Source organism: Bos grunniens, chromosome 11, assembly GCF_055505025.1.
Source record: "Bos grunniens cultivar Pamir isolate PY7600 chromosome 11, Bosgru_T2T1.0, whole genome shotgun sequence".
NCBI lineage: Eukaryota > Metazoa > Chordata > Mammalia > Artiodactyla > Bovidae > Bos > Bos grunniens.
The window spans coordinates 34,899,541-34,925,088 of NC_141175.1; the positions used below are offsets into that span (position 1 = coordinate 34,899,541).

At 49.8% G+C, this 25,548-nt stretch overlaps 2 protein-coding genes across 6 annotated transcripts in view; one reads left to right on the forward strand and one right to left on the reverse strand.

Moving 5' to 3' along the window:
• The window catches only part of CIB4 (calcium and integrin binding family member 4), a 103,867-nt gene extending 88,601 nt beyond the window's left edge, over positions 1-15,266 (reverse strand). For all 3 annotated transcript variants that reach the window (XR_015136554.1, XM_086325951.1, XM_086325948.1), the window contains exon 1: positions 15,128-15,266. The gene's annotated coding sequence lies outside the window, so the exon portion shown is untranslated. The remainder of the gene's footprint in view (positions 1-15,127) is intronic.
• KCNK3 (potassium two pore domain channel subfamily K member 3) overlaps positions 14,859-25,548 on the forward strand; it is a 39,080-nt gene continuing 28,390 nt past the window's right edge. Inside the window, exon 1 of one of the 3 annotated variants that reach the window (XM_086325944.1) lies at positions 14,859-15,356. In XM_086325944.1, coding sequence (XP_086182070.1) covers positions 15,074-15,356 — 283 coding nt within the window. In that variant the 5' untranslated portion in view covers positions 14,859-15,073. Of the gene's footprint in view, positions 15,357-19,836; positions 19,862-25,548 lie in introns of those variants that run through there. The other 2 variants (XM_086325941.1, XM_086325943.1) reach the window with 2 other exon arrangements.

The following is a 25,548-nucleotide window of genomic DNA, read 5'->3' on the forward strand; positions in this document are numbered from 1 at the left end:
CCATCTAGGTGGATCTTGGAGATATCCTGCTTCCTTGAAAAAATGGAGATGACAATGGGACCACACATATACTGGATATGCTCTTCAAACTGAGTTTTGGGGCAAACAGGAGAGCATATGTCTGGGTTCACCATTGATGGGTGGACAGAGGCCTTGGTGTGGCCATTCGTACGGCCCAGTGAAGTCCCTGGAGGTCAGTCACCTCTTGGAATCCCAGTCCATCAGACCCTGAAGTTCCCTGGCCCCAGACTTGCAGGAGAGAACACCCTTCTGTGGAAGACTGGGCCCCACAGTGTAGCAGGTGAGCTGGAGCCCCACCCAAGGCGAATTAGGTTCTCAACTTGACTAGAGTAAAAAAGTAGAAACCCACTCAGGCATGCTGACCTCAGAACCTATGCTCTTGGACTTCCCTGGTGCCCAGTGGTTAAGAATCTGCCTGGTACTGCAGGAGACACGTGTTCGATCCCTGGTCTGGGAGGATCCCACATGCTTCACGGCAACTGAGCCCGTGCACCACAACTACTGAACCTGTGCTCTCGAGCCCCTGCTCCACAAGAGAAGCCACTGCAACAAGAAGCCCTCACAACTAGAGAGCAGCCCCACTGGCCGCAACTAGAGAAAGCTGCATGCAGCAACGAAGACCCTGCACAGCCAAAACTAAATAAAAATTATTTAACAACAACAACAAAAAGAACCTATGGTCTCTCCTCTTCCTCATAGCTGCCTCCTTAGATCCACTCCATTCAAAGAGGGTAGAGTTCTTTGGCCAGGAGGTTTGTCCTGACTCAATTCATCAAGCCTTTATTAATAGACTGGAGGGTTTGCTTGGCAAGGTATTAGGGGGACAGAAAAGGTCCACAGAGCTTATGGGGTGACTCCCTTCTGGCCTTGGGCTGGGGCTCAGTCCCTCCCCCAGGACCGTGTCAGGCCATCATCAGACACTCCTGGGCCTCTGGCAGCCGTTTTCTCGTTTGTCCTTTTGGATCCAGCAAATTACAGCTCATTCCTTTGGCCACATTGTTCCTTAACGACATCACTTTTTCCATCTCCCCGACGTCTCGGTGCCCTTCCACCTAAGCGCTGCCTCCTCGCTGATCTGCAGCTCCCTGACGTGCTGTGGTTTCCATGGATCACCGGACGATGCCATCTCTGTGTCACCTGACATCCACACAGCGCAGAGCCCAGGAACCCACCTGTGCCTGCCCACGGTGACCCAGTACCAGGACCAACCTCCACCCAGGGGTGGGATGGTCCCTTCCCCTTCAGATTGTTCCATGCGCTGGAGACGTGGCTGTTCTCCCAGACACCTAGATCAAAGCCTCAAAGGCATCCTTCAATATGTGCATAGCTGTGGAGACCCTTCTAAGCCCCTGCCTGGACTGGGTGCTGGGGCACCATGCTAAGGTTGGGCCATGGACAACTTGGCCTCCTCTTTCCTCTCCATCTGGGATCAGTCACCGAGTCCAGCTCGTTCATGGCCGTTTTTTTTCTCCCAGCTCCTTGGCAAGCTGGTGCCGCTTGGCTTCATCCACAGTTCTGCCCTGTTTCCTACTCAAAGTCAAGCATCTGTCCCACCAGGGACAAGCCCAGGTGCTGAGTCCTGACCCCACCTACAGCCTTCCTCTCTGAGCTGCTCATTCATTCACTCAACTAGTATTTGTAAGCTCCAGCCATGGGCCAGTCTCTGTGTAGATAGCACCTTTTGTTCTATTGCCCTGTTGCTGCCTAGCTCTTCACTCAATCGTTTTCTGGCGAGGGAGTGTGGCAAAAGAGGGAAAGCACAGAATTTGGAGTCAAACTGATCTGGGTTGAATACTGAATCTGTTGTCTATTTACCTGTAAGAGCTTAGCCCATTTGCTTTGTTGTGAGCCTCAGTTTTTTCATCTGTAAAATGGGAATGCTGCCATTCCAAGGGCAACACTAAGTATGATCATATCTATAGCTGGCACAATGTGCGTTTCCAGCAGAAAGGGAAGAAAGAGCCTGAAACATTTGGAGGGACTGTGAAGATTACAGAATGGCTGGTGCAAAGAGCCCTAAGCAGAGCAAGGGGGATGAGACCAGAGAGGCAGACTGGGAAGATCACACAAGACAGGAGCCCACACCGAGGGATGCAGGCTTGGCTCTGAGGGCTGTGATCTCTTCAGGGAATAACTCTGCCCCAGCACGCGTCACATTCCTCCTCTGCCTCCATCCAGCCATGCAGATTTCTTAGGCTGCCACTCCAGGCTTTCCAACAGCCTTCCAGTCCAGCCTTCCTTCCCACCATTCTCAGAATAATATGGGGAATAACATGGTTCTTCCTTGTAGCCTCCCTCCTGGCAAGTGACTAATGGGGGTGCTGATGAGCAGGTCAGTCCAGGACAGCTTGGTGCCCCCACCCCCTATATCCCACCTCCCTCCTCTTTCCTGCCAGTCTGATCCAGGGAAACCAGCTGTCCTCAAGCCACATCTGAATTAAGGCTGTTTCTCCTCCCCGCAACAAACACCCAAAGGCTATGCTTGGCCCAGCAAGGCCACTGGTTGCGTCAGTGCCAAGACTTTTTTTCAATGACAGACCAAGGCTTTGGTCTGATTACATGGGCGCTGGCCATCCGAGATCACCCAGGCTAGGGAAAGCTGGAAGTCAGGTGGTCCCCACGGTCTGCTCCAGCAAGGCCATCCTGCTCTCAAGCTACAGTCATGAAAATCAAAACAGAGAGAAGGGCCGGATTAGAGAGGGAGACCTGGGTTCCAGCTGTTGTTAATAATAACATTCTTATCTTTTTTCTTTTTTTAAATTGAGATATAATTGACATATATATATTACATCTAATGATTTGATGTATGTATATATTATTAAATGATTGCCACAGTAAGTTTAGTTGACATCCATCCACCACACATACTTATAATTTTTTTCCTTGTTATGAGAACTTTTAAGATCTCCTCGCTTAACAACTTCCAAATCCACATTAGAGGGTTGTTAACTATAGTCACCATGATGTACATTATACCCCCAGGACTCATGTTACAACTGGAAGTTTCTACCCTCTGACCATTTCACCCACTGAGCCTACGTGCCACCCTCTGCCTTGGATAAACACCAATCTGCTCTCTGTATTTGTGAGTTCAGTTATTGTAAGATTCTACATAAAAGTGAGGTCATATGGTATTTGCATTTCACTGTCTGGCTTATTGCACTTAGCATAATGCCCTCATGGTCTATCTAAATTACTGTAAATGGCAGAATTTTCTTCTATTTTATATCTTTTTTATATTGTATATATACCACATTTTCTTTATCCATTTATCCACTGATGGATGCTTAGGTTGTTTCCAAATCTTGGCTGTTGTAAATAATGCTACAATGAAAGTGGGGGTGCAGATACTGTTTGAGATAATGATTCTATTTCCTCAAGATTAATATGCAGAAGTAGAATTGCTGCATCACATGGAAGTTCTATTTTAATGTTTTTGAGGCACCTCCATACTGTTTTTTCCATAATGGCTGCACCAATTTACATTCCCATCAGCGGTGCAAGAGAGTTCCCTTTTCTCTACATTCTTATCATCACTTGTCATCTCTTGTCTTTTCGATAATAGTCATTCTAGCAGGTGTGAGGTGGTAGCTCATTAAGGGTTTGATTTGAGTTTCCCTGGTGATTAGTGATGTTAAACATCTTCTCATGTACTTGCTGGTTCTTTGTATACCTCCTTTGGAAAAAATATCTATTCAGATCCTCTGCCCATATTTTAACTGAATGCTTTAGCCTTTTTCTATTGAGTTGTGTGGTTTTTTATATATTTTGGACATTAACCCCTTATCAGATATATGCAAATATCTCTGCAAATATTTGCAAATATCTTCTCTTATTTCATAGGTTGCCTTTTCATTTTACTGATAGTTTCCTTTGGTATACAGAAGCTTCTTGGTTTACATTCTCACCTTTTAATAGAATTAATTAATTACTCTCAGTTTCACATTCATCATCTCACTTGGAGTCCCCCAACCACTATGTGAAAGAGCCTACATGGAGATGGCCCTCATTTTCCTGTGCTGTAGAGGAGGAAGCTGAGGCTCAAAGAAGGGCCATGGCTTGCCCAGGTCTCACAGCTGGTCACTGCAAAGCTCTCCTGCATCCTGGTCCTCCCCACTAGGCTGCCCACATGTTGAGTTTGGGTCACATCAGTTGCTTAGTACCAACCCAGGATCCTAGAATGTTAGTGCTGGGAGGAACTGATGTTTAAATTCTTCCTCAACATTCTTGGAGAGAGTGCGGAAAAAAAGGGAACCCTTCTACACTGTTGGTGGGAATGTAAATTGGTACAGCCGGTATGGAGAACAGTATGGCGATTCCTTTAAAAACTAAAAATATAGGAACCATATGATACAGCAATTCCACTCCTGGGCATATTTCCAGATAAAAACATGGTTCAAAAAGATATAAGCACCCCTCTGTTCATAGCAGCACTATTCACAATAGCCAAGTCATGGAAACAACTTAAATGTCTATTGACAGATGAATGGACAAGAAGATGTGATTTATATACACAATGGAATATTACTCAGCCATTAAAAAGAATGAAATAATGCCATTTGCAGTGATATGGAGGGACCTGGAGATTATCATACTAAGTGAAATAAGTCAGACAGAGAAGTACAAATATCATATGATATCACTTATATGTGGAATCTAAAAAAAAAAAGTTATACAAATGAACTTATTTACAAAACAGAAACAGATACGGACTTATGGTTACCAAAGGGGAAGGATCAAGGGATAAATTGGGAGTTTGGGATTGGCACATGCAATAACCAACAAGGACCTACTGTATAGCACAGGGAATTCAGCTCAATATTCTGAAATCACCTAAATGGGAAAATAATTTGAAACAGACTAGATCCATGTGTGTGCATAACTGAATCGCTTTGCTGTGCACCTGTAACTAACACATCGTCCATCAACTACGTGCTGTGCTGCACTTAGTTGTCAGTCGGCCAACTCTGTGCGACCCCGTGGACTGTAGCCCACCAGGCTCCTCTGTCCCTGGGGATTCTCCAAGCAAGAATACCGGAATGGGTTTCCATGCCCTCCTCCAGGGCATCTTCCCAACCCAGGGACTGAACCCAGGTTTCCCACATTGCAGGTGGATTCTTTACCATCTGATCCACCAGGGAAGCCTGGCATAATCAACTATATGCCAATATAAAATTTAAAAAAAGTTTTAAATACATAAAAAAAAATTCCCCCTCAGCATTCTGACAGCATCCAGGTATCTCGCAGGGAGTTCTTCCTCAGGGAAAGGAACCAGCGCAGATAGAATAGACGCTGTCAGCCCAGGGACCCTCCTGTCTCCATCTTGTTTATCACCCCCTCACTTCCAGGGACCTCTTCTCCCTTTCCTTACCCCACTGACATGACCCAGCTTCCTCAAAGAATCTGGAAGCCAGATTCACTGTCAAAAAAATCTTGTCTGGTTTTTAGGGTACACATATTTCATTGAATTTCTAGAGGCAAAAAGTTCCAGGAGGGCATTTGTAATGTATTTAAAAAATACATTATTTCAGCTTTTAAAAAAGAAAGCCTGAATAATTAGACCCTGCAGCATATATTTCCATGTTTGAGGATTTTAAAAATTCTCTTCTAGTGGTCAACTCATTTTAGCCTGGACTAGAATCCAAACCAGGTAGACTAGATAGACTAACATCTTTGGGTTGTTTTTTAGTTAAAACCATTTCATTGAGATATTACTGACATGCACAAAAGCTGTACATATTTAATGTATACAACTTGTTGCATTTGGAGATAAGTATACATACATCTATGAAACCATCAGGACAATCTATGTTATAAACATATCCATCACCTCCAAAAGTTTCCTCCTGCCTCTTTATCCATTTATTATTATTATTTTTTTTTTTTAAATAAGAACACAGTGTTAGATCTTCCCTCTTAGGACATTTCTAAATATACAGATCAATATCGAGATGAACTCCAGTTTCAGACTTGGACTAGATCCTTCCTGGTCCATCCTTCTCATCTGACAGATAAGGAAACTGAGTCTTGGGACAGAGAAGCAAACTCTCCAGTGATACTCAGGTCCTTGGTGGCAGAGCCGAGTATCAGTATGGGTCATTGAGTCTCCATTCAGGGCTGCTTCGTGGAGCTGTAGCAACATAGCAGCCTGAGATCTGGGCAGCCCCCGGAAGGGGCCAGGGGACCACTTTCTGAGCAGCCCTTGGCCTGAGACAAAGCCCAGGCCTGAGCCTCCGGCTGCTTTGATGTTCCTACTCATGCGTGTGTCTGGCTCAAACGGCTGTCCCTTTGGACTGCTGCAAGGGGCTGATTAGATGTAATTGCTTTGCCTAGAGCGAGCTATCTGCTTAATAGAATCAGTCCCCAGTAATTAGCCTGCCAGAGGCTCATTTCCCTTGCTGGAGCCCTAGGGCCTCTAGGCCCTTACTCCTACCTGTAAGTGTTGGGCCTCTGCATGATGCAGGTATATGTGGAGGGGACTTGGGCTGGGGATGGGCAGGGGAGCTGAGAGAAAGCAGTGCTGTGAAGACTCAACAAGAACCCCAGGTCCAACCCTTCCTGGGGCCAGGGAATTGTAGCCTTTCCAGCAGTGTCAAAGGGCCTGGCACAGAGGAAATGTTCCATGAATGAACTACGAAGTGCATCTAGTCCAGCCCCCAAACTCAGTACTGTCAGCAATCAGGTGACAAAGCATCTCTTGCAGGCCTACCATGAGCCAGCACCGTACTAGCTCCTTGGTGTCTTCTGAAATAGCCTCAAACCCAAATAGGTGATGAAGATTAAGAGGTGCATCCTTCCAGTTACAAAATAAGTGAGTCATGGGTATGAAATGTACAGTGTGTGGAACATAGTCATAATAATGTAATATCTTTGGTGACAGATGGTAACTAGACTTACTGTGGTGATCATTTTGTAATGTATAGAAAAATCACCGTTGTACACCAGTAACTAACATAGTGTCACCGGTCAATTATACTTTACAAACAAAATCGTAGAAAAAGAGATCAGATTTGTGGCTACCAGAGGCAGGGGGTGGAGGGAGGAGGTATCAGATGAAGGCAGTCAAATGGTACAAATTCTCAGTTACAAGATAAATAAGTACCAGGATACAGTATGCAACATGATAAATGATGGACACTGCTATATGTTATATACAAAAGTTGTTAAGAGAGTAAATCCTAAGAGTTCTCATCACAAGGAAAAAAATTTTTTTTCTTTTATTTTGTATCTATATGAGATGATGCATGCTCACTACACTTAATGTGGTAATCATTTCATGATATATGTAAGTCAAATCATTATAGTGTACAACTCACACTTACGTAGTGGTATATGTCAATTTTACCTCAAAAAACTGGAAGGAGAAAAAGATTAAAAAAAAACAACTCTGAACCCAAAGGATAAATCAGACCATCCCTGCATACCTTCATTGACCAGGAGCTCATTACATCTGGGCAGCCCATTGCTTCTGCAGAGATATAGAGAATGTTCCATCCATTTTGAGCCGAAAGCTCTTTCACTGGAGCATTTCCACACAGATCATTGGCCCCTCCTAGGCCACCCAGAACAAAGCTAATTCCTCCTCCATGTGACAGCTCACATGTCCTCTGCATCTTTTTTCCAGGCCGAACATCCCAAGTTCCTTGGTTTTGCTGTATACATCATGCAGGTAAAGCCTCTCGTTAATCTGGCTGACCAGCCTGGAACCTGCTTCTGGTCATCAGTTCCTTTCTCCCAGTACGGTGAGGAGCCCAGCTCAGCCCAGCTGAGTCAGGACCACAGGAAATGGGACTCCTCTCCCAGGAGAAACAGCTGCAGCCCCAGGCAGATCATGACTCTCTACCCAAGGAGCGTCAAGTTGGCAACCCAGCCCCTCCACTGGGGCTGACATCTAAAACCTGCTCGCTGGAAACAGTCACCTCCATTGCCCTCTCCCCCACCTGGATGAACACACACACACACACACACATTGCCATGCATGCTCACGGACTCCACTCAATAGTCACTGGCTGATTAATCATTGCAAGTGCTGTTATAATTATTGTGTTTGGTGCTGAGAACAGGCTGCCTCTGCTTGCTTCTCATAAGCCATAAACCTGCAAAAGAGGATTTTAAGATTTGTGAGGCTGTTGACTAGATCTCCAGGCTTATTTTTTTCCTTAGCAGCAACAGAGAATTCAGGTTTGTCAGAGATACAGGTCATGGCCACTCCAGAATCTCTACTGAGGACAGGCTTAGGGGACTTAATTCTAACGATGGGAAGGGAGAGAGTCTAGGGCACTTGCCTTGCCGCTAAAGGCTTGCGGGTCAGGAGAGTTGGGCTCGAGTCCCGGCCCTGGCCCGGCAAGCTGTGAGGTCTGGAGGTACAGCTCCCCTTGCCAGGCCTCAGTTTCCTTATCAGCACTGTCCATGCTAAGGTTTCCTCTAGTTTTAATTGTTCTATAAGACTTGGCCAAACAGAGAGGAGAATGAGAGTGGAGGGGAAAATGACAAGGGCTGGCAAATAGAAGAAGGAGGGAAAAGGAGACCAGGCCTGAAATTGAAAGTCTCAAGCTCACAGCCTCCTTTAGACACACACACACACACCAGGCTGGAGAACAGAAGCTGGTTTTCTCCCAGATCACACTCTCTCATCACCTGCTGGCCTGCCTAAGACCCTAGTAATGTAGGGGAGGTGAGATGTTAAAAGGAGAAGGGAAAGGGAGAGAAAGGGGGAAATTAGTTTAAAAAAAAATCAAAACAGTGAAACATACAAGCAGCAAAAACAGAAAAGTGAATCATACTGGCATCGGTGAGGACTAAGCAGGCCAACTCATGCACTGCCGGGGAGGGTGAAAACCAAGACAGCCACATAGAGGACAGCTTGGTGGTGTTTCGGGCCTGCAGTGGGCACAAGCACCGTGACACTTCTGAGTATGCGTCCCAGTGGAAATTCCCTAAGGACACACAGGAGGATATTCATCTCTGCGTGATATTCTGAGTGAAAGAGGGAGACCACCAAGAAGGTTGTCTCCAGAGACTGGGATCTGTCCAGTGCGTGGGTGTCGACTTTGGACTGAGACTTTCTGCTAACTGAGGGAGCAAGCCCGTCCCCACAGCATCTGCATGAAAACTGGCTGGTTCTCACTCTATAAGCAGGACACCCGGCTCTATGTCTGAGCTGGCCACCAAGCCCACTGGGACAGGACTGAGAACAGAGCCAGGTGTCCACCTCCAGGGGTAGCACTCTCCCCCTAACAGCTCCCAGAGCCTCTCCTCTGTGAGCAGCTGCCTTTTGTGTTTGGTTTGGGCTTGAGATGTTAAACAAATAGTGTTTCTTGACAAACGCAAGCCGGCTGCACTGGGACTGGTAATGCTCTGTAAATCCAGACTAATCCTTCATGTCTCTCCCTACAGAGGCACACCAAGAAACACCTCGGTCCTACCCTGGGTGCCCTGAATCCCATCAACCTGCCCTCAGGGGCCAGGATCCCTGGGGCAACTCTCCGTGTCAGCCACCTCCCGCTGCTCCTGGGTCCCCAGGTTCCTCCTCCCCCTTCTCAGCACCACTCCTCCACCCTCCTGCCCCAGCTTGATGTTGAGATGGCTCCGGACACCCCTTCCTACAGTGGACCATGGACTCCAGGCCCTGCCAACCCACCTAGCCCCACCAGGGCCACTTGGATGGCTGGAGGAGTGTCTCCAGAGCTCCGTCTGTGCCAGGGGCTGTACCAAGCACTGTGGAGCATGCAGAGGACTAAGGCCAATCAATCTCTGCCCTGCCGAGCTTAGGCCTGGTCCAGCCAGAACTTCATGGCAGGCTCTGGTCCAGGTAGTAATTGATAGCACCAGGATTTGAACCCCAGTTTGTCTGACTAGGGGTCTGCCCCTTCTCCCTCTTCCTCAGCACCCACTGCACAGTCCTCCAGCCAAACTGGTCAATGAAGGGGGTCTAGAAAGTGAAAGAGAGGGCTCTGGGCCCCTCATCCTTCAGACCACATTCCCAACCCTTTGAAAGTGAAAGTGTTAGTCGGTAAGTCATGTCCAGATCTTTACGACCCCATGGACTGTAGCCTACCAGGCTCCTCTGTCCATGGAACTCTCCAGGCAAGAATACTAGAGGGGGTTGTCATTTCCTTCTCTACCTTTTAGAATGAGCATTGTTAATCACAGGGCTAGACCTGTCATTAGCATCATAGAAGGTCAGAGTGGGAAGAGCCTTCTCAAGATAGTCAACACTTTAATCCTATAGAAAAGGAAACTGAGGCACAGAAAGACAAAGTGACTCTCTCGAGTCTGCCAGCTAGTTGGTAGTAGGGGGCATCACTGGGACTAAGTTCCTGGACCTGGGTTCCCAGTTCAGCCCCCTCCCTACATGCTTCCTGAGGCTTCCAGACTCTCAAATTTATCTTTATCCTCTTCCTCTAAGCCAGGCAGGGCTCGCTCCAGTCTTTGAAATATCAGTGTGGAAAGAGTCACAGAAGCAGATTACCGGGCTTTTCTGCCCATAGACTCTGCAGTCTATGTCCCTGGCCTCACTGCCAGTTTCTATCCCAGCAAGCAAGGATGCTTTAAGCCCTTCACTTCGTACTGAGTCCACATGTGGGGAGACTCTGATGTGTAAAGTACAGTGCTCCCATTCCGGGAGTTGTAGTGTGAGTACAACTCCCCACCCCCCGCCCCAAGGAAGATAATGAGACAGAGATGAAGACAATGTCTACTTAGTTGAAGCTTACATAGGATCCTGCAAAAGCACAAAGGAGCCAGTGGTTCTGACTGGAGGCAACTGGGGAACGATTCGTTCAGAGTATGGCCTTTGAGTTGGGTCTTGAAGCCTGAATAGGAGTTCAACAGAGAGATAATAGAGGGGACAAGGAGGTACCAGCATCCCAGCTGATCGGAGCCACGTGAACCAAGAGTGAAGCATATAAGTACTTGGAAATGGAGGACCTCCCTGGTGGTCCAGTGGTTAAGAATCCGCCTTCCAACGCAGGGGACGCAGGTTTGATCCCTGGTCAGGCACCTAAAGTCCCACATGCCGTGGGGCAACTAAACCCACACACTGCAGCTATTGAGCTTGAATACCTCCACTAGAGAGAGACCCGCACACCACAACGAAGAGCCCGCGTGCCACAGCTAAGACACAGCGCAGCCAAAATATAAATAAATGCTACACTTTAAAAAGTAATAAGGTGACGCCCCCTTTTTAAAAAAGAAAAGCATCTTTGGATGTGCCTAGAGCTTAGGAATGGGGTAGAATATAAATCTGGAAAATAAGCACAGGAAACTCTACTCAGTACTCTGTAAGAGCCTATAACAGAAAAGAATCTAAAAAAGGTGGTTATATGTATATGTATTACTGATGCACTTTGCTGTGAAAACCTGCAAACTGTCACATTATAAATCAACTATACCCCAATTTAAAAAAAAAGGAAAATAGTATGTGTGTGATATTTAGTATATAATAATACGCAGCAACTAATGATAACTAAATTTTGTGCCATTCATCCTAACTTTGACTGTCCTTTTCCTCACAAAGTAAAGTCTTAAAAGCAGTGGCTATACCCTCTTTTCATCTGATTCTGGGAAGAACTAGGGAAGCAGAAGCAGGCCAGGAAGGTCATGGGACGTTATAAATGAAGGGAACAGACATGCCCTGATCCAAACCCCTCCATTTATGGCTGTGCAAACAGACGCCCTGGGATGAGTGACGGGCCCACAAGCAAGCAGGTGGCAGAGCCAGGACCCCAGCCCAGGTCTCTCAGCTCTCCACCCTGTGTTCTCTGTACTGGACAGGATTTCAGAAAATCCTTGTACAGAAGACTGACCAGTATAAATTTAAAGGATATTAAAAAATCTCTCTTGCTGGCCCAAAGATTCCTCCACCAGAGTCACCAACGGATTGAAAAAAAAAAAAATGCAAGAAAGTAGAGAAGCCATAGCTGAGCGGTTTTTATCCTTTACAACAGACTGGATTGACAGAGGTGCTTTCTGACACTTGACCTTCGGCAGAGGGTGGCACAAATTCGTCAGGGGGTTGGAGGTACAGACAGATCAGTCTTGGGAGTCCTGGACAGAAGGGAATGGGATAGGCATTGAGGCCTTAGGCCCAATCACACCCAGGTCGAGGGCTGGCCCAAGGGACTCCTGCCTGTAGGTCCTGGAGGGTTACTCAGAAACTTTAGCTGGTCCCCACTCCTTAAAAGAGGGAAGGGAGGAAGGGCAGGAGGAGGAGACCTAGGCTGCCCTCCTGGGCTCCAGGGGCACTGGGTTCCTCTGTTGGCAGGAGTCCTGTCTCAAGCATAATGGGAGGTAGCAGGAAAAACCCCAGCCATGGCACAGATATCCTGGACCCCATACTCACTACGTGACCTCAGTTTCCTCATCTGTAACATGAGAAGGTTGGGCTAGATGATCTCTAAAGGTCTTTCCGGTTCTGAAGTACTGTGAGAACAAGCTTCATCATAATTAATAATAAATGCCTTGCCCCTAAAGAGAGCTTTTCCCCTTTTCCAAAGCTCTTTCCCTATAACATCACCTTTCCTCTGCATAGCAGTCTGGCCTGGCAGCCAGCGGTGAACAGACCGTGGACACCTAGCCTTTCACACTGAAAACCAGACCTGGTGAACCACTTGCTCCTCTAGACTGGCTTAGGGGGAACTGGCTTCTGGGGTGGTTAGTTACGTAGAACCTAACTTGTGCCTCCACCCCTGGGAAGCCAGGAAAGGCAGTACTTTTCTTCCAAAGAGCCAGAAGATGCCAAGAGGGAAATTCTGCAATAGGCTGAGTTCAGGGCCAAAGGGGCAGGACCAGAAAGTTTGTGGCAGATCAAAGAACCTGATACAACCCAAAGAACTTTGAGGGGAGGTGCAGGGGACAAAGTCCAGTCAATAGGGCCCTCCTACCAGGCTCTGGTCAGAGACCCAAGTCTTAGGGGAGAAGTTATACAGCCTCATACTGTCTGATTTGCATGCATGTCAGCCTCTTTGATCCCTTACAACAATCTGTTCAAAAGGTAGTATAAGTAGCTATCCCATTTACAGTGGGGGAAAAAATGAGGCTTGAAGAGTTATGGAGAAGAACATGGGCTTGGGAGGCAGAAGGAAGGCTCTTCCCAGCTGCATGCCCTTGGGGGATTCTCTGCACTGCCTTTGGCCTCAGTTTCCTCATCTATAAAATGGACAGAACTATTTCTTCCTTTCAGGATTGTGGTAAAGACTAGAGATAATGAATGTAACAAGCTTCATCTGATACACAGCAGATGCTTGATACATACTAGTTGAATGAATGGAGGAAGGAAGGGATAGGTGTGTGGCCTTCCTGGGAGAAGCAGTGTAGTGAGTGACCCACAGTGACAGTCAGCCCAGGATGTGGGTTGATGGTACTCCCGCTTGTGGCTGGCTGCCTCCTGAACCCACCCTGAGTCAAGGGCCCTGGGGCCTCTCCCATGTCTCTCCTCGTGGCCCATGCCAGGGTCCTGTGAAAGACTTTTTGACCCTCCTTGGCAGCGGAATTTGCATTCCAATCATTCTGCTCACTCAGCCCATCCAAGTCTGGAGTTGTCTGGAGCTAAGCAGGCTTGGGATCATCTGCTGTGACACCTCATCGAGGAGATAAGGAAGCGAGACTCTGAGAGGGGCAGTGACGCCTCGCCCGGGTCCCAGATCCTTCGCTCCTCACCGCCACTGCACCATGTTGACAAATGAAAAATCTAAGGCATAGGAGGAGGTCTCTTGGCTCCTCCTCCAGGTGGTCAGGGAACCTTCTGCTCTGGGCCCCTTACCTGTCCTATTCCAGCTAGATCCCAGTTCTGTGGGGATGCCCCATGGTGGTGTTCAGTGCCATCCCTGGCAGCCCAGCCTGAGCCCAGCCTGGTCAGCTGGTGCAGGACAGAGGCCTTAGATGTCAAGCCTGTCCCTGAAGGCCCCTGGGGAGTGGAACAGGGCACCTGGGACTGGGTGCCACTATCCCAGGCTACCAGCATGTGCTTCCTCATCCAGTTCCAGGCGCTGTGCTAACCCAGGAAGGGACACATTTCACGAGAGCAGGGCTTTCCCTTGGGTGTTGGCCCATGCGTGCCCTGGTCTACAGCTGTGCCCTTCTGTTTCTAAGACAGCCAGCAGCTTGGCACAGGGGAGGGCCTCTGGCCTGGGAGGCGGGAAAGCTTGGCTGAGTCCAAGTGCTGACGCCAACTCACCGTGTGCCCTCACACGTCACCGGACCTCTCTGGTCTCCGTTTCCTCATCCACATAGTGGAGGGCAGCACCACAAGGCCCGGGGTCCAGTCCAGCTAATCCCTGTTGTGACTTTGGTAGAGGGATGGGACTGGGGTGGGGTAAGGGCTTGATCTACCCGGTTCCTTTCCCCTTCCCTTCCTTTTCCTTTTCTGTGGCATCAGTTCATCTCCAGCTATCCAGGTCTCTCTCCCATTTGCCGCTCTTTCCGTTTCCGTCTTTCCCTCTGTACCTCTCTTCTCTCCCTCTGTACCTCTCTCACTCTGTATTTTTCTGCCTGCCTCCTCTTTTTCTGTGTCTCTGAGCCTCCCTCTGGTTTCATCTCCTTGTCCGTCACACCCCGCTCTGCCTCTTTTTCCTCTCTCTCTTCCTCTGTAGTTATATGCGTTTGTCTGTCTACTTATCTTTCTCTGGGTCTCTTCCCTCTCGCCCGCGCGCTCTCTCTCTCTCTGTCCTGCCCGGTCTCTCCGTGGCTCTCCCGCTCGCTCCCCCTCCCCTCCCCCTCCGCCAGCCCCCCTCCTCCCTCCCTCGGCGCGTCTCCCCAGTCCTTATTTGGCTGGGCGGGAGGGCTGGCGGGAGGAGGCGGCCTGCGGGCGGGGGGCGGGGGGCGGGAGCGGGGCCGGGCGGAGGAGGGCGGTGGGTGGTGCTGAAGGGACAGCTCCGCGGCGGCAGCGGCGGCGTTGGCGGCGGCCGCCCCGGGGCGCGCGGAGTGGGTGCCCGGCGCGCGGAGCGGCGAGCGCAGCCATGCCCCAGGCCGCCTCCGGGGCAGCAGCAGCGGCGGCTGGGGCCGGGGCGCGGGCCGGGGGCGCCGGGGGGCCGGCGGCGGCCCGGGCGGGACGATGAAGCGGCAGAACGTGCGCACGCTGGCGCTCATCGTGTGCACCTTCACCTACCTGCTGGTGGGCGCCGCGGTCTTCGACGCGCTCGAGTCGGAGCCTGAGATGATCGAGCGGCAGCGGCTGGAGCTGCGGCAGCAGGAGCTGCGAGCGCGCTACAACCTCAGCCAGGGCGGCTACGAGGAGCTCGAGCGCGTCGTGCTGCGCCTCAAGCCGCACAAGGCCGGCGTGCAGTGGCGCTTCGCCGGCTCCTTCTACTTCGCCATCACCGTCATCACCACCATCGGTAACTACTCGCCGGGCGGGGGGCGGGGACCAAGGGGCTGGGCGCCAGGTTCTGGGCGAGTCCGGAGCCGACTGGGGCTGGGGAATTCCCCCCGGAGAGGGTCTAGGCGCAGAACCCCGCGCTCTCAGAAACCCGAGTTCAGCCTGGCGTGTCTGCTCCGCGGGGACAAGGCTCGGGGGAGGCGTCGAATCCTGGCTCCGGACTTGACTCTCCGGCAGGGCCAGCCCTAACTTGTCCCTGCCAGGCTGCGAGAGGGCCCCAGGGGACTCTGAAGTGTTTGAGAGGGGCAGGAACAGCCGGCGGAGGCTGAGGAGGAGGGGTGTGGCCGGGTCGGGCCCTGGAGCAGGGCGCCGAGTGTGAGTGGTGGGGAGCGCTGGGCTCCACCGTGTTTCTGCACATGGGATCTCGGACCCCAGAGTGTCTACACCGGCTGGGGCTCTAGGGAGACGTTTGGGTGCAGCTACTTGGCACTCCGAGGCACAGCGGGCCACTCGGGTGTCTGAAATACTCCATAACTGTGGCTATGAGTACTGCTTGGGGTGTGTGTGTGTGTGTGTCCATGGGTGTGTGTGCCCAGCTCCAGGAGTTTAGGCTTTGCCAGCCAGTGCCTTTAATTTTCTTAGGGCAGCAGAACTGGTGCTGGAAGCCAGATCCAACCCTGTCTGCCTTCTTTACTGCTGTCCCAGGAAAACAGTCACCTCATAGGAATGGCCCCAGTTCCCTTCTTCCAGCCAGGGCGGACCATGGTGTAAGAGGCCACACACACTCAGGCTCTCTCACAGTATAGGCACAGGTGCACACACAGGTACACACACAAGCGGATATCCAGGAAAGAATCTCCAGTGAGGCCCTTGATGTGCTGTTCAAGTGTTCAAACAGGAATGAACACCGTGTCTACCCCCAAGACTACAATTCCAGCTCAGCTCTATCACTTTTCCCACTATATGACCTTGGGCAGGTCCCTTCCCCTGCCTGTCTCAAGTTCACCTCCAGACAACAAGGGGTTGGCTGAAATGATCTCAAGGGCTCCTCCCAGTCCACCTTCCCCCAGAGCTCATTGGGATGCTTCCAGGAGCTGTTTCCTCTGTCTTTCTCATTCCTGCTTCTCTCACTGGTCCCCCTCCTAACCTTGGCTGAGCTCCCAGGGGCTCATTGCCATTTGGCATGGCCCATAACAAGATGGCAGTGTTTTCCTGGGAGTCAACAGGAGTGGAGAGGGGTAAAAAGCAGAACTGGACGCTGTGCCTGCAGTTTGTCCACTGCAGGATTGCCCTGAGATTCCGCTGCTGTCTGGAGACCACAGGGATCTATGCTACATGGTTTCTGGAAGATGAAGGAAAGGACCCCAGGAGTGAATGTGGCCCAAGTGGGGGCACTTCTGCTTCCTGCTGATGCTGGGAATTTGGGGCAGGTTGGTCAGACTCCGGTCTGCCCAAAGAGGAGCCTGCTTTCCTGGGAAGGACCGGACTGGGTTTGGTTTGGGGTTTCTTCCCCTCTCCCACCTCCCAGTCACCTGCCAGGGTTTCAGGAGCGTTGAACATCCTTAAATCACCCCCTTCTCTCTCCATATATCTCACCCTTGGTGTATGCCTCCATCTTTCTCAGTACCCTGGTCCCCAGCCCCACAGTAACTTCCCACTGACCTCCTTACCTCCAGACTCATTCTCCCTCAGGACAAGCTCACAAAGACAATGCTACCAGAAAGAATTTCCCCAAAGCACAGCTGTGACCATACTGATTCCCTTCTCAGAAGCCCTCAATGGCCCCCTGCTTCCCCTGCAATCCATAATCCCATGCTCCTTATCCCAAATTTTAAGGACCTCATGCTTGGCTCCAATTTCTATGTCCAACTTAATTTCTCACTTCTTACTGACATGATCTCTTCACTGCAGCCCACCTGTCCCCTGAGAAAACCTGAAGTGTGCCTGTATGGTTTGCCTTTTCCTCTGTCTTCTATTTATCTTGTCTAAGCTAACCTTCCAGGTCCAGTTCAAACCCCACCTCCTCCTTGAAGTCTTCCAGAGGATCCCAGGCCACTGCTCTGGACGACTGCAGGACTTGCTGTCAGGAAGACCTGAGTGACACAGTGTAGGCTGCTTTGCATGGCTATTTACATTTCAGGAGGAGTATTTCGTCTCTTTAACCACAGGAGGTGTAATTAACCTCCATGTTGGTAGGGCCCTGTGGTTCCCATCTTTTTGCTCTTAGTGCCAGCACAGTACCCAGTAATACACAGGAACACTCACAGAATGCTCTTGATGGGTTTAAGGTGTGCAGACATGAGAGGGCATCATCCTTCCTCCTCTCCTGTTCCTGCCATTCTCCAAAGTGCTTGTAGTCCTCACCAAGAAAGATGCTAAAAGCTGGGGGCAGAGGCAGACAGTGTGGTTGTGGTGATTATTTATTTATAAGGTTCTTGGCAAGAGGAGAGAGCATCAAAGCACCACCCTAATTCTGTGGGGGCCCCAGACTGGCACTGCCCACTCTGCCCCACCCAATGATTCCTGGCTTTTTGTCACCTCTCACTCTGGCTATGCCACCTGGCTGGAAGCTATCCGTATGGGCTCAGGTCTAATAAAATTCTCTGTGGGCTGTGATCAGATGGTTGGAAAGGGCCCTACATCAGACTGATCTTGACTCAAAACCCAAAGGCAGCAGTCTGTGTCCACTTGACCACATTGGGGACCCAAATAGGTCTCCTGGGGGACCAGGAATCCTACTGGAATAGAATGATGACAAAATTTCTCATTCATTCATTCATTGTGTTAGTGTTCACAATGTGCTCTCATCTCATCTCTTAAGTCTCAGCCTTCATAGCTCAGGGAAGTTTCCAGGGCAGGTAGTTAGATCCCTTAGTGTAGATGAAGGCATAGAGGCTCAGGAAGGGGAAAGGACTCCCCCAAAGTCATGCAGCTGGTGAGCAGTGGAGTTAGAGCAAGAAGCTGGGACTTCTGATTCGAAACCCAGTGTTCCTTCCCCTGCCAGTTTCTTGGCTGCTTCCTCTGCCTCCATATGCCGTGAAACCCAGAGCCAGCTGGGACTGGCATGGCCAAGACATGTTTAGTGATGCCAGCTCGTAGGGTGGTCATGAGCAGCCCTGATTGGTTGAAGGTCAGCAGGGTCTGAGTTAGTCATTCACCTGGTTAGTCACAGCCTCCAGGAACTGCAAGGATTCCTCCAGCTCCTTCATCCCTAGTCTTCCAGACAGGAAACCCTTCCTTTGTTGGGCCCTAAGTTCATCAAACGCAAACGGAAACACTTTTCTGGGAAAGCTTAACCTCTTTAGCTGTTGAGTCATTAGACTCCTCCGGGGCCCCAGCCTCATCTATTCATAGCCCAGAGGCTGTCAGAGCAGGAAGGGACCTTGAGATCAGCTGGTGCCACCCCCTTTTTCTAGTGAGAAGAAACCAAAGAGGTGATGGGAGTGGGGTAGCCAAAACTGACTCCAAGGCCCCTACTCCTCCCACTTGCGCAGACTGCTTCTTTGTTAATATTATTATTATTTACAGCACCAACAGCAACAATAATAATGCCAGCCACCACTTATTAACTACTCTTTGGCAAGCTTCAGTCGTGTCCAACTCTTTGTGACCCTATGGACTGTAGCCCACCAGGCTCCCCTGTCCATGGGATTCTCCAAACAAGAATACCAGAGTGGGTTGCCATGCCCTCCTCCAGGGGATCTTCCCCACCCGTGTATCAAACCCATGTCCCTTGTGTCTCCTGGATTGGCAGATGAGTTCTTTTACCACAAGCACCATCTGGGAAGCCTCACTCTGCCTCTTTATTTATTTATCTATTTATCATTATTAACAGCAGCAACAGCAACATTAACAATGGCAGCCATCTCTTAATAACTCCTCTTTGGCAAGCTGTATACATTTCATTGGAGAAGGAAATGGCAACCCACTCCAGTATTCTTGCCTGGAAAATCCCATGGACAGAGGAGCCTGGTGGGCTGCAGTCCATGGGGTCGCAAAGAGTCAGACACGACTGAGCGACTAACACACATATATTTCATTTGCAGTCCCTCATTCAATTCTTTCACCAGCCCTTCAGGATGAGCATTATTATCCCCATTTCTCAGCAAAGGAGCCTAAGGCTCTGAGTGTCAGTGACTCACCATGGTCTTGTGACTTGAATGTATGAATTTAGTGGAGCCTCTCTGATTCCCATGCCCTTGGATTTTTTGCCAGTTTTTTCTCTGTTTCAAGAACCCAGCCCAGGCCTTGTATCTTGGGGATGCTAAGCAGCCAAGATTTGTCTCTTCCCCCTGGCAAAATCTCCCCAGAAGGAGAGGGCCTCTTGCTCCAGGATGCTACTGCCAGCCTCTGCTCCCTGGTGCTGGGATCCCTGACCAACCCAGACCACGTGTCACAGTTGTGTGCACAGGCCCTCCTGGAGGCTGTTATGGGCTCACAGGTGCCCGTTCTCTCACTGCAGGTCCCTGGAATCCTTGTGGCTCTAAGACAACAAGAGACCAGGTGATTGATTAGCTAGTGAAGGTAGGATGGAAAACCTGTTCTCCTTTCTCCCCAGCTTCCAGCCTGTTCTCAGCAGGACACAGGCTCCTAAGGCTCACCACATGGCCTGGGAATCCTTAGATTGTGAATTCAAGCAGGGGGCTCATGAGGGAACCTGAACTTCTTACACCTTTCCAAGAAGGAAGAAAATACAGAAGTGACCTACCACCCTCCAAAATCCCAGAGTCCTCAATAAAAGTGTGAAAGGAGACATTAGCAGTCATCCAAACACCCATAGAGGTGAGTGACTTGCCCAAATTCACATAGCAAGTTGCAGATACAACCCTCTGGATGCCCAGAGTAAAGACCTCTGTATCACCCCAGCCTGTTTTCCTCATAAGCCCCTGCATCATTCTGTCTGCCTCTCACTTGGTTATTCCCAACCTCTCTTGACTTACCATGGGGATGGAGGGCTAGTTCAGCCGGAAACAGTTCTGCTGTCCGCTCTCAGTCGGTCCTTCCATCCTTCCTGCCCATGGACCACCCCACTGCTTCGACTGCACAGCCTTTCCTGGGGGTGGTGTAGGAACATGGGTGCCTGGGTTCATCTGTCAACCCCCATCTCCACTTACCACCTCCACCCCCTGCTACTAGCTACGTGACTTTGGACAAGTTACTTGGTCTCTCTGAACTTGTTTTGTCATTTACAAAACAGGAGAATAATATCAGCCTCCTAGGATTAAATGGGCTAATGTAAAGGAAGTGCCTGGTACCGAGTATATACTTAATAAACAGTATCTACAGTTGTAAGTGTTATTAATATTATTGCTCGTGTATTATCCCTTTTCCTACAGAAGGGAACTGCTCTGTTTCCCAAGGATTACTATGACTGCAGCTACCCCTACTCCTTCCTAACAGGTGGGGACAGTGGGACTGGGAACCAGAACCTGCCACATCCTTCCCTTCATCCTCCTAATTCCATTCCCCCAAACCAGCTTCCCATGTCCTTGCTCATGCCTGGAGTCTGCCTGATATCCAGGCTCAGGGGCCATGCTCCTTTCTATGAGCAGACAGACCCTGCAGCAAACCAGTCAGGGAGAATGAGGAGACCCCATCCTAGACTGGAACAAGGAGACAAAAGTTCCAGTTCCACTAAGCTCAGTTGCTGGTCCCCTCTGGCCATCAGTTTCTTCATTCACCAAGTGGGTATATTTGATCAGAGGTCCTTCTGGCCATCATGCCTCCTCCTGCAGTCCAATTCCCACACATCGTGGTTGGAGGCTGGAGACATGGAGGGCGTGTGGGCAAGAATGGGACAGAAATAGAAGACACAGGCCTGGCCATACATAGTGTGGACAGGACACACACAATAAGTATTTTCAAAGAAAACATAAACAAGCACAGATGAATGTAGTGCAAATCACTGCCATAAACAGCTTTCAGCTGGCAGCACAAACGGTAAATCTGTGAGTTGATTTTGTAATAAAAAAAAAAAAAGTAAAAACGATTTCCCTGCCGACAGCCAGCAGCCAGGGAAGAGACCCAGCTCTGATTGAGATGGTGATGGGTTTAGGCAAACCTTAGCAGAGACCCAGGATGGGCACTCCGTCCCTCCCACTCCATCCCCACCTGGATACAAGGAACTGACCTGTGTCTGTAACATGTCAGGCACTCTCCAAGGTGCTTCTTACCACCTATATCCCCACAACTACCCTGTTAGGGCAAGCCTTATCCTTCTATTATGATCAAGGAAAGCTTGGAGAGGTTCAAAAATTGGCCCAGGATTATACAAGTATAAAATGACAGTAACAGGGCTTACACACCCAGGGCTCTATCTTTTCATGGAATTATGCAGCTGCCTGCTCCCCACGGAGCCTCTGCCCTCCTCTCTGTAGGAATCTCACAAATGGTGGAGGGTGGGTACCAGGGTCACTCAGGGCATTCAGCTGTGACCTCAGCTTCAGGATATCATGACCTCAGGACTGACTGAGCATTTAGCCCAGAGAGAAATCAGAATGTTAGGTCTCTCATTTAACAGTGTGGAAACTAAACTTCTGATTGGAGGAGAAGGGAGCCCTGTTTCCTGACACCTCTTTCCCTGTTGTTCACCCCCTCTTCACTTCCCAGGCTCACAGAGAACAAAGCAGGCTGCCAACCGATCTGTCCTGCTTGCCTGGAGTCCCCTGCTGATTCCCCTGTTAGCCTCTGGTCCTTGGAGAGTGCATGACAAATGGCTTTTTGTGGCTGTCGAAAGAGTAGTCACTGGCCCAACTGATGTGACTGGCTCCCAGTCTGTCCACACTTCCCCGTTGTCCAGAAACTGCCCATACTCAGGCGGCTCCCAGGTGGCTCAGGAGACCTGCCCCTCATCTGGAGCCACCCCACACTGCTGCTGCTGCAGGCATGCCTTCACTGTCCCATTTCCAGAGCTGGCCTGTGGCCCCTGGGATTCCTACCAAGCGGGGCCAACATCCCAAGCTTCCCCTTCACCAGAGTGGCTCCTTACCACCCCTGCTTCCCACTCCCACGTCCTCCAGTGACACACAAGGATGCCTTCATGAGGGAATCATGTGGATGCAGGGAATACAAGGCAGGAGCCTGGCCTGGGAGTAGAAACTAAGTTCTTTCTCTCTCTTTAGACAAATTCTTCTCTCCCTCTCTCTCTCTCCCCGCTACCCTCCTACTCATGGGAGACACAGGCATGACCCTGGTGGGCCTTGGTCTCCCCATCTGTACAGAACAACTGTTCCCCAGGGGAAAATGGAGAAGGCTTGCTCAGCAATTCAGAATTATCTAGGTTAATACTTCCCCAATGGTCTTCTTTGATAACTGGGTTGACCTTGTTTAAATGCAGATTCTGAACCAATAGGTCTGGAGTGGGGTCTGAGTCTACAATTCTCACAAGGCCCCCAAAGGACTGCTGATGCTCTTGACCCACAGTCTATGCTTTGAGTAGCAAGGATCTAAATAACCTGGAGACCTGACTTCTGAGGTTAGGCATGAGTTAGGGACTGTGGTTTTAAGAACAAGGTTGTGTAGGACTGGAAAAATCCTTAGGAATCTGATCCTGGAATGTCAGAGTCAATGGTCTCAGAGCTGGTAGTCTCTCCTCTGAGGCTGGGGCAGGGCTATGATTCACCCCAGAAGCAGCTTCAGGGTCACCTATAGCAGTCAGGGATCAGTAAGAGAAACACAAGCAACAGGGGTTATATATTAAGAGAAGGATTGCAAGGAATTGGATTGCACAGTGGTAGTGGCGGGCTAGGCGAATGAAATCCATAGAGCAGGACATTGGAAGGACAGGCTGGAACTCCATCCAGCTTGGGCTGAAGCTACCGTTCACAGGCAGAGTTTCTTCTTCAGGAGAGTCTTCGTCACCTTTTATGGAATTTCAACTGATTGATTCAGGTCCACCCAGTAATCTAGGATAATCTCCCTTAAGTCAACTGATTATGGACTTTAATCACATCTACAAAACACCTTCAGAGCAACCTCTGGATCAGTACTTGATTGAAAAGCTCAGAATCTTAGCCAAGTTGACTCATCAGAAAGATCATCATATACCTCCCATTTATCACTCTGGGAGCTGCAATTAGTGACTTTTAAGGTTCTTGCCAACTCTGAGATGCTTTGATTCTTGATCTTCAAAGGGGCAGCCTGGAGACTTAGAGAACCCAAAATGGGACTCATCATGTCCTAGGGACTCCCAGACCCTCTGGATCACCTTCCAAACGACACTGACTTTAGCCTTCATTTTAGGTTTACCAAACTTCATTTTTAGTTTACTAAAAATTGTTGAGATCTCCTGAGATCTTCTATCAGACGCTATACCAGGCTCTAAGAGAACAGAAGGGCTTCCCTGGTGGTTCAGACAGTAAATAATCCACCTGCAATGCAGGAGACCTGGGTTTGATCCCTGGATCAGGAAAGATCCCCTGGAGAAGGGAATAGCTATTCACTTCAATATTCTTGTCTGGAGAATTCCATGGACTGAATTCCAGCAGGAATTCTGGCAGGCTACAGTCCATGGGATCACAAAGAGTCAGACATGACTGAGCTACTAAGTACACAGCACAAGAGAATAGAAAACTAGATCCAGGTCCTTCCCCAAGGAGCCCCTGGTCCAGTGGAATTCTGAAACCACAAGATGAATGGTTATATATGGGGATCCTCTTGGTCCAGGGATCAAACCCATATCTCCCACACTGGCAGGCAGACTTTTTTTTTTTTTTTTTATCACTGAGCCACCATAGAAGCTCAAATGCTAGTGGAGAGACTCAGAACAAGAACCTCAGAAGGCTTCCTGGAGCAGGTAGTACTTGAAGAAGGCATGAATGAAGAATGAGAACTCTAGCAGGTGAAGACTGTCAGTGAGAGAGTTCCAGGGTAAGGAAGAAGCATGCAACAGGCTGGGATCATAAGTGTGCCCTGGAGAAGGTGTAGGGAAGCAGTCTTAGAGGGGGCCGAGTTCTGGACTCTTGAAGGCGGACTTGATTTGACGGGCACTGCAGGAAAGAAGTGACAGACCCAACCTGTGTTCTCCCACTGGATCCTGACCAGGGATCAGGATGGGATGCCCCTTTGATCCTAATTGAACCACCAGGTACCTCCATCATGCCAGTTGAACCAGTGGGTCACCTCAATTGAACGAGTTGAACCAGAGGGTAATGAATCCTGGGATTCATTACCTGAATCCTGATTGTCTGACTTCAGCCCCACCCTGGTCACCCAGCAGACCTCAGCCAGCCCCCATGAAGTGCTTTTACTTCCTCCCCTCTCCACGCTTCCTTTTCTGGGGCAAAAGTCCGCTCTGAAGCCTAGGACAAACCCAGGCTTATGGATGGTGTTCAGGGGACAGCACTGAGCTGAAGGAGATAATATTGTCACCCACTGCTATGTGGACATTTTCTGCAGAGACCACCCCGGGGCCCTGTTCCCAGACCCCTTCATCTCTGCTCGAGGCTCCATGGCTTGGCATGGACTCAGTGTCCCTCTTCAGGAATGTGCAGGGCCTCTCCTGACCACAGCTCCAGTGCAGAAATAACCATCCGAGAAACATCCGGAGAAGCTCATTCCAGCCCGCTGGCCACAGGACTGTCTAGGGGCTCTCTTCGGAGACCCAAACTGTCAGGCCTTGGTGAAAAAGCCCGGAGAGAGTGACCCCAGGCCTCACGGAGTGCTCTTAGTTCCGTGCACTGAACAGGATGGAAACCTGAGATTAGAGATGAACATAGAGTGGTGGTTCTTAAAAATAGCCAGTGAGTGAGCCAGACGCCTGGTTGGGGGTAGCTCGGGCAATCCACCTACTCCCCCGCCCCCCGTTTGCAGAGGGAGGACAGGGAAGATGGACCCTGTGAGCTGAGTAGAAAGCCTGTCCCCAGAAAAGTAGTCGTTTAGAGTCAGAGCAATGGGCGTCCAGGCCCTGCCCCCAGGAGAGAAATCATTAGGCCTAAGCTAAGCCCAGGAGGCTGGTAGTTTTAAAAATTCCCCTGGTGAGGGGAATCTGAAGCCAGGTTTGGGAAGCACGGGAGAGAAGAGAGCTTATTTGAATCAGCATTCTGTACTCGGAAGACTGGGCCACTTGCCAGCCACAGCTAGCATTCTCTTTCTGGATTTCCTTGGTACTTGAGAAACAGTCAAGGGGCAGCTGAGGAAGAATCTTTGGAGTTCCTGGGGTGAGCCAGGTGGCAGTGACACTATGCGTCAGTGGATGGCTCCAGGAGAAGGAT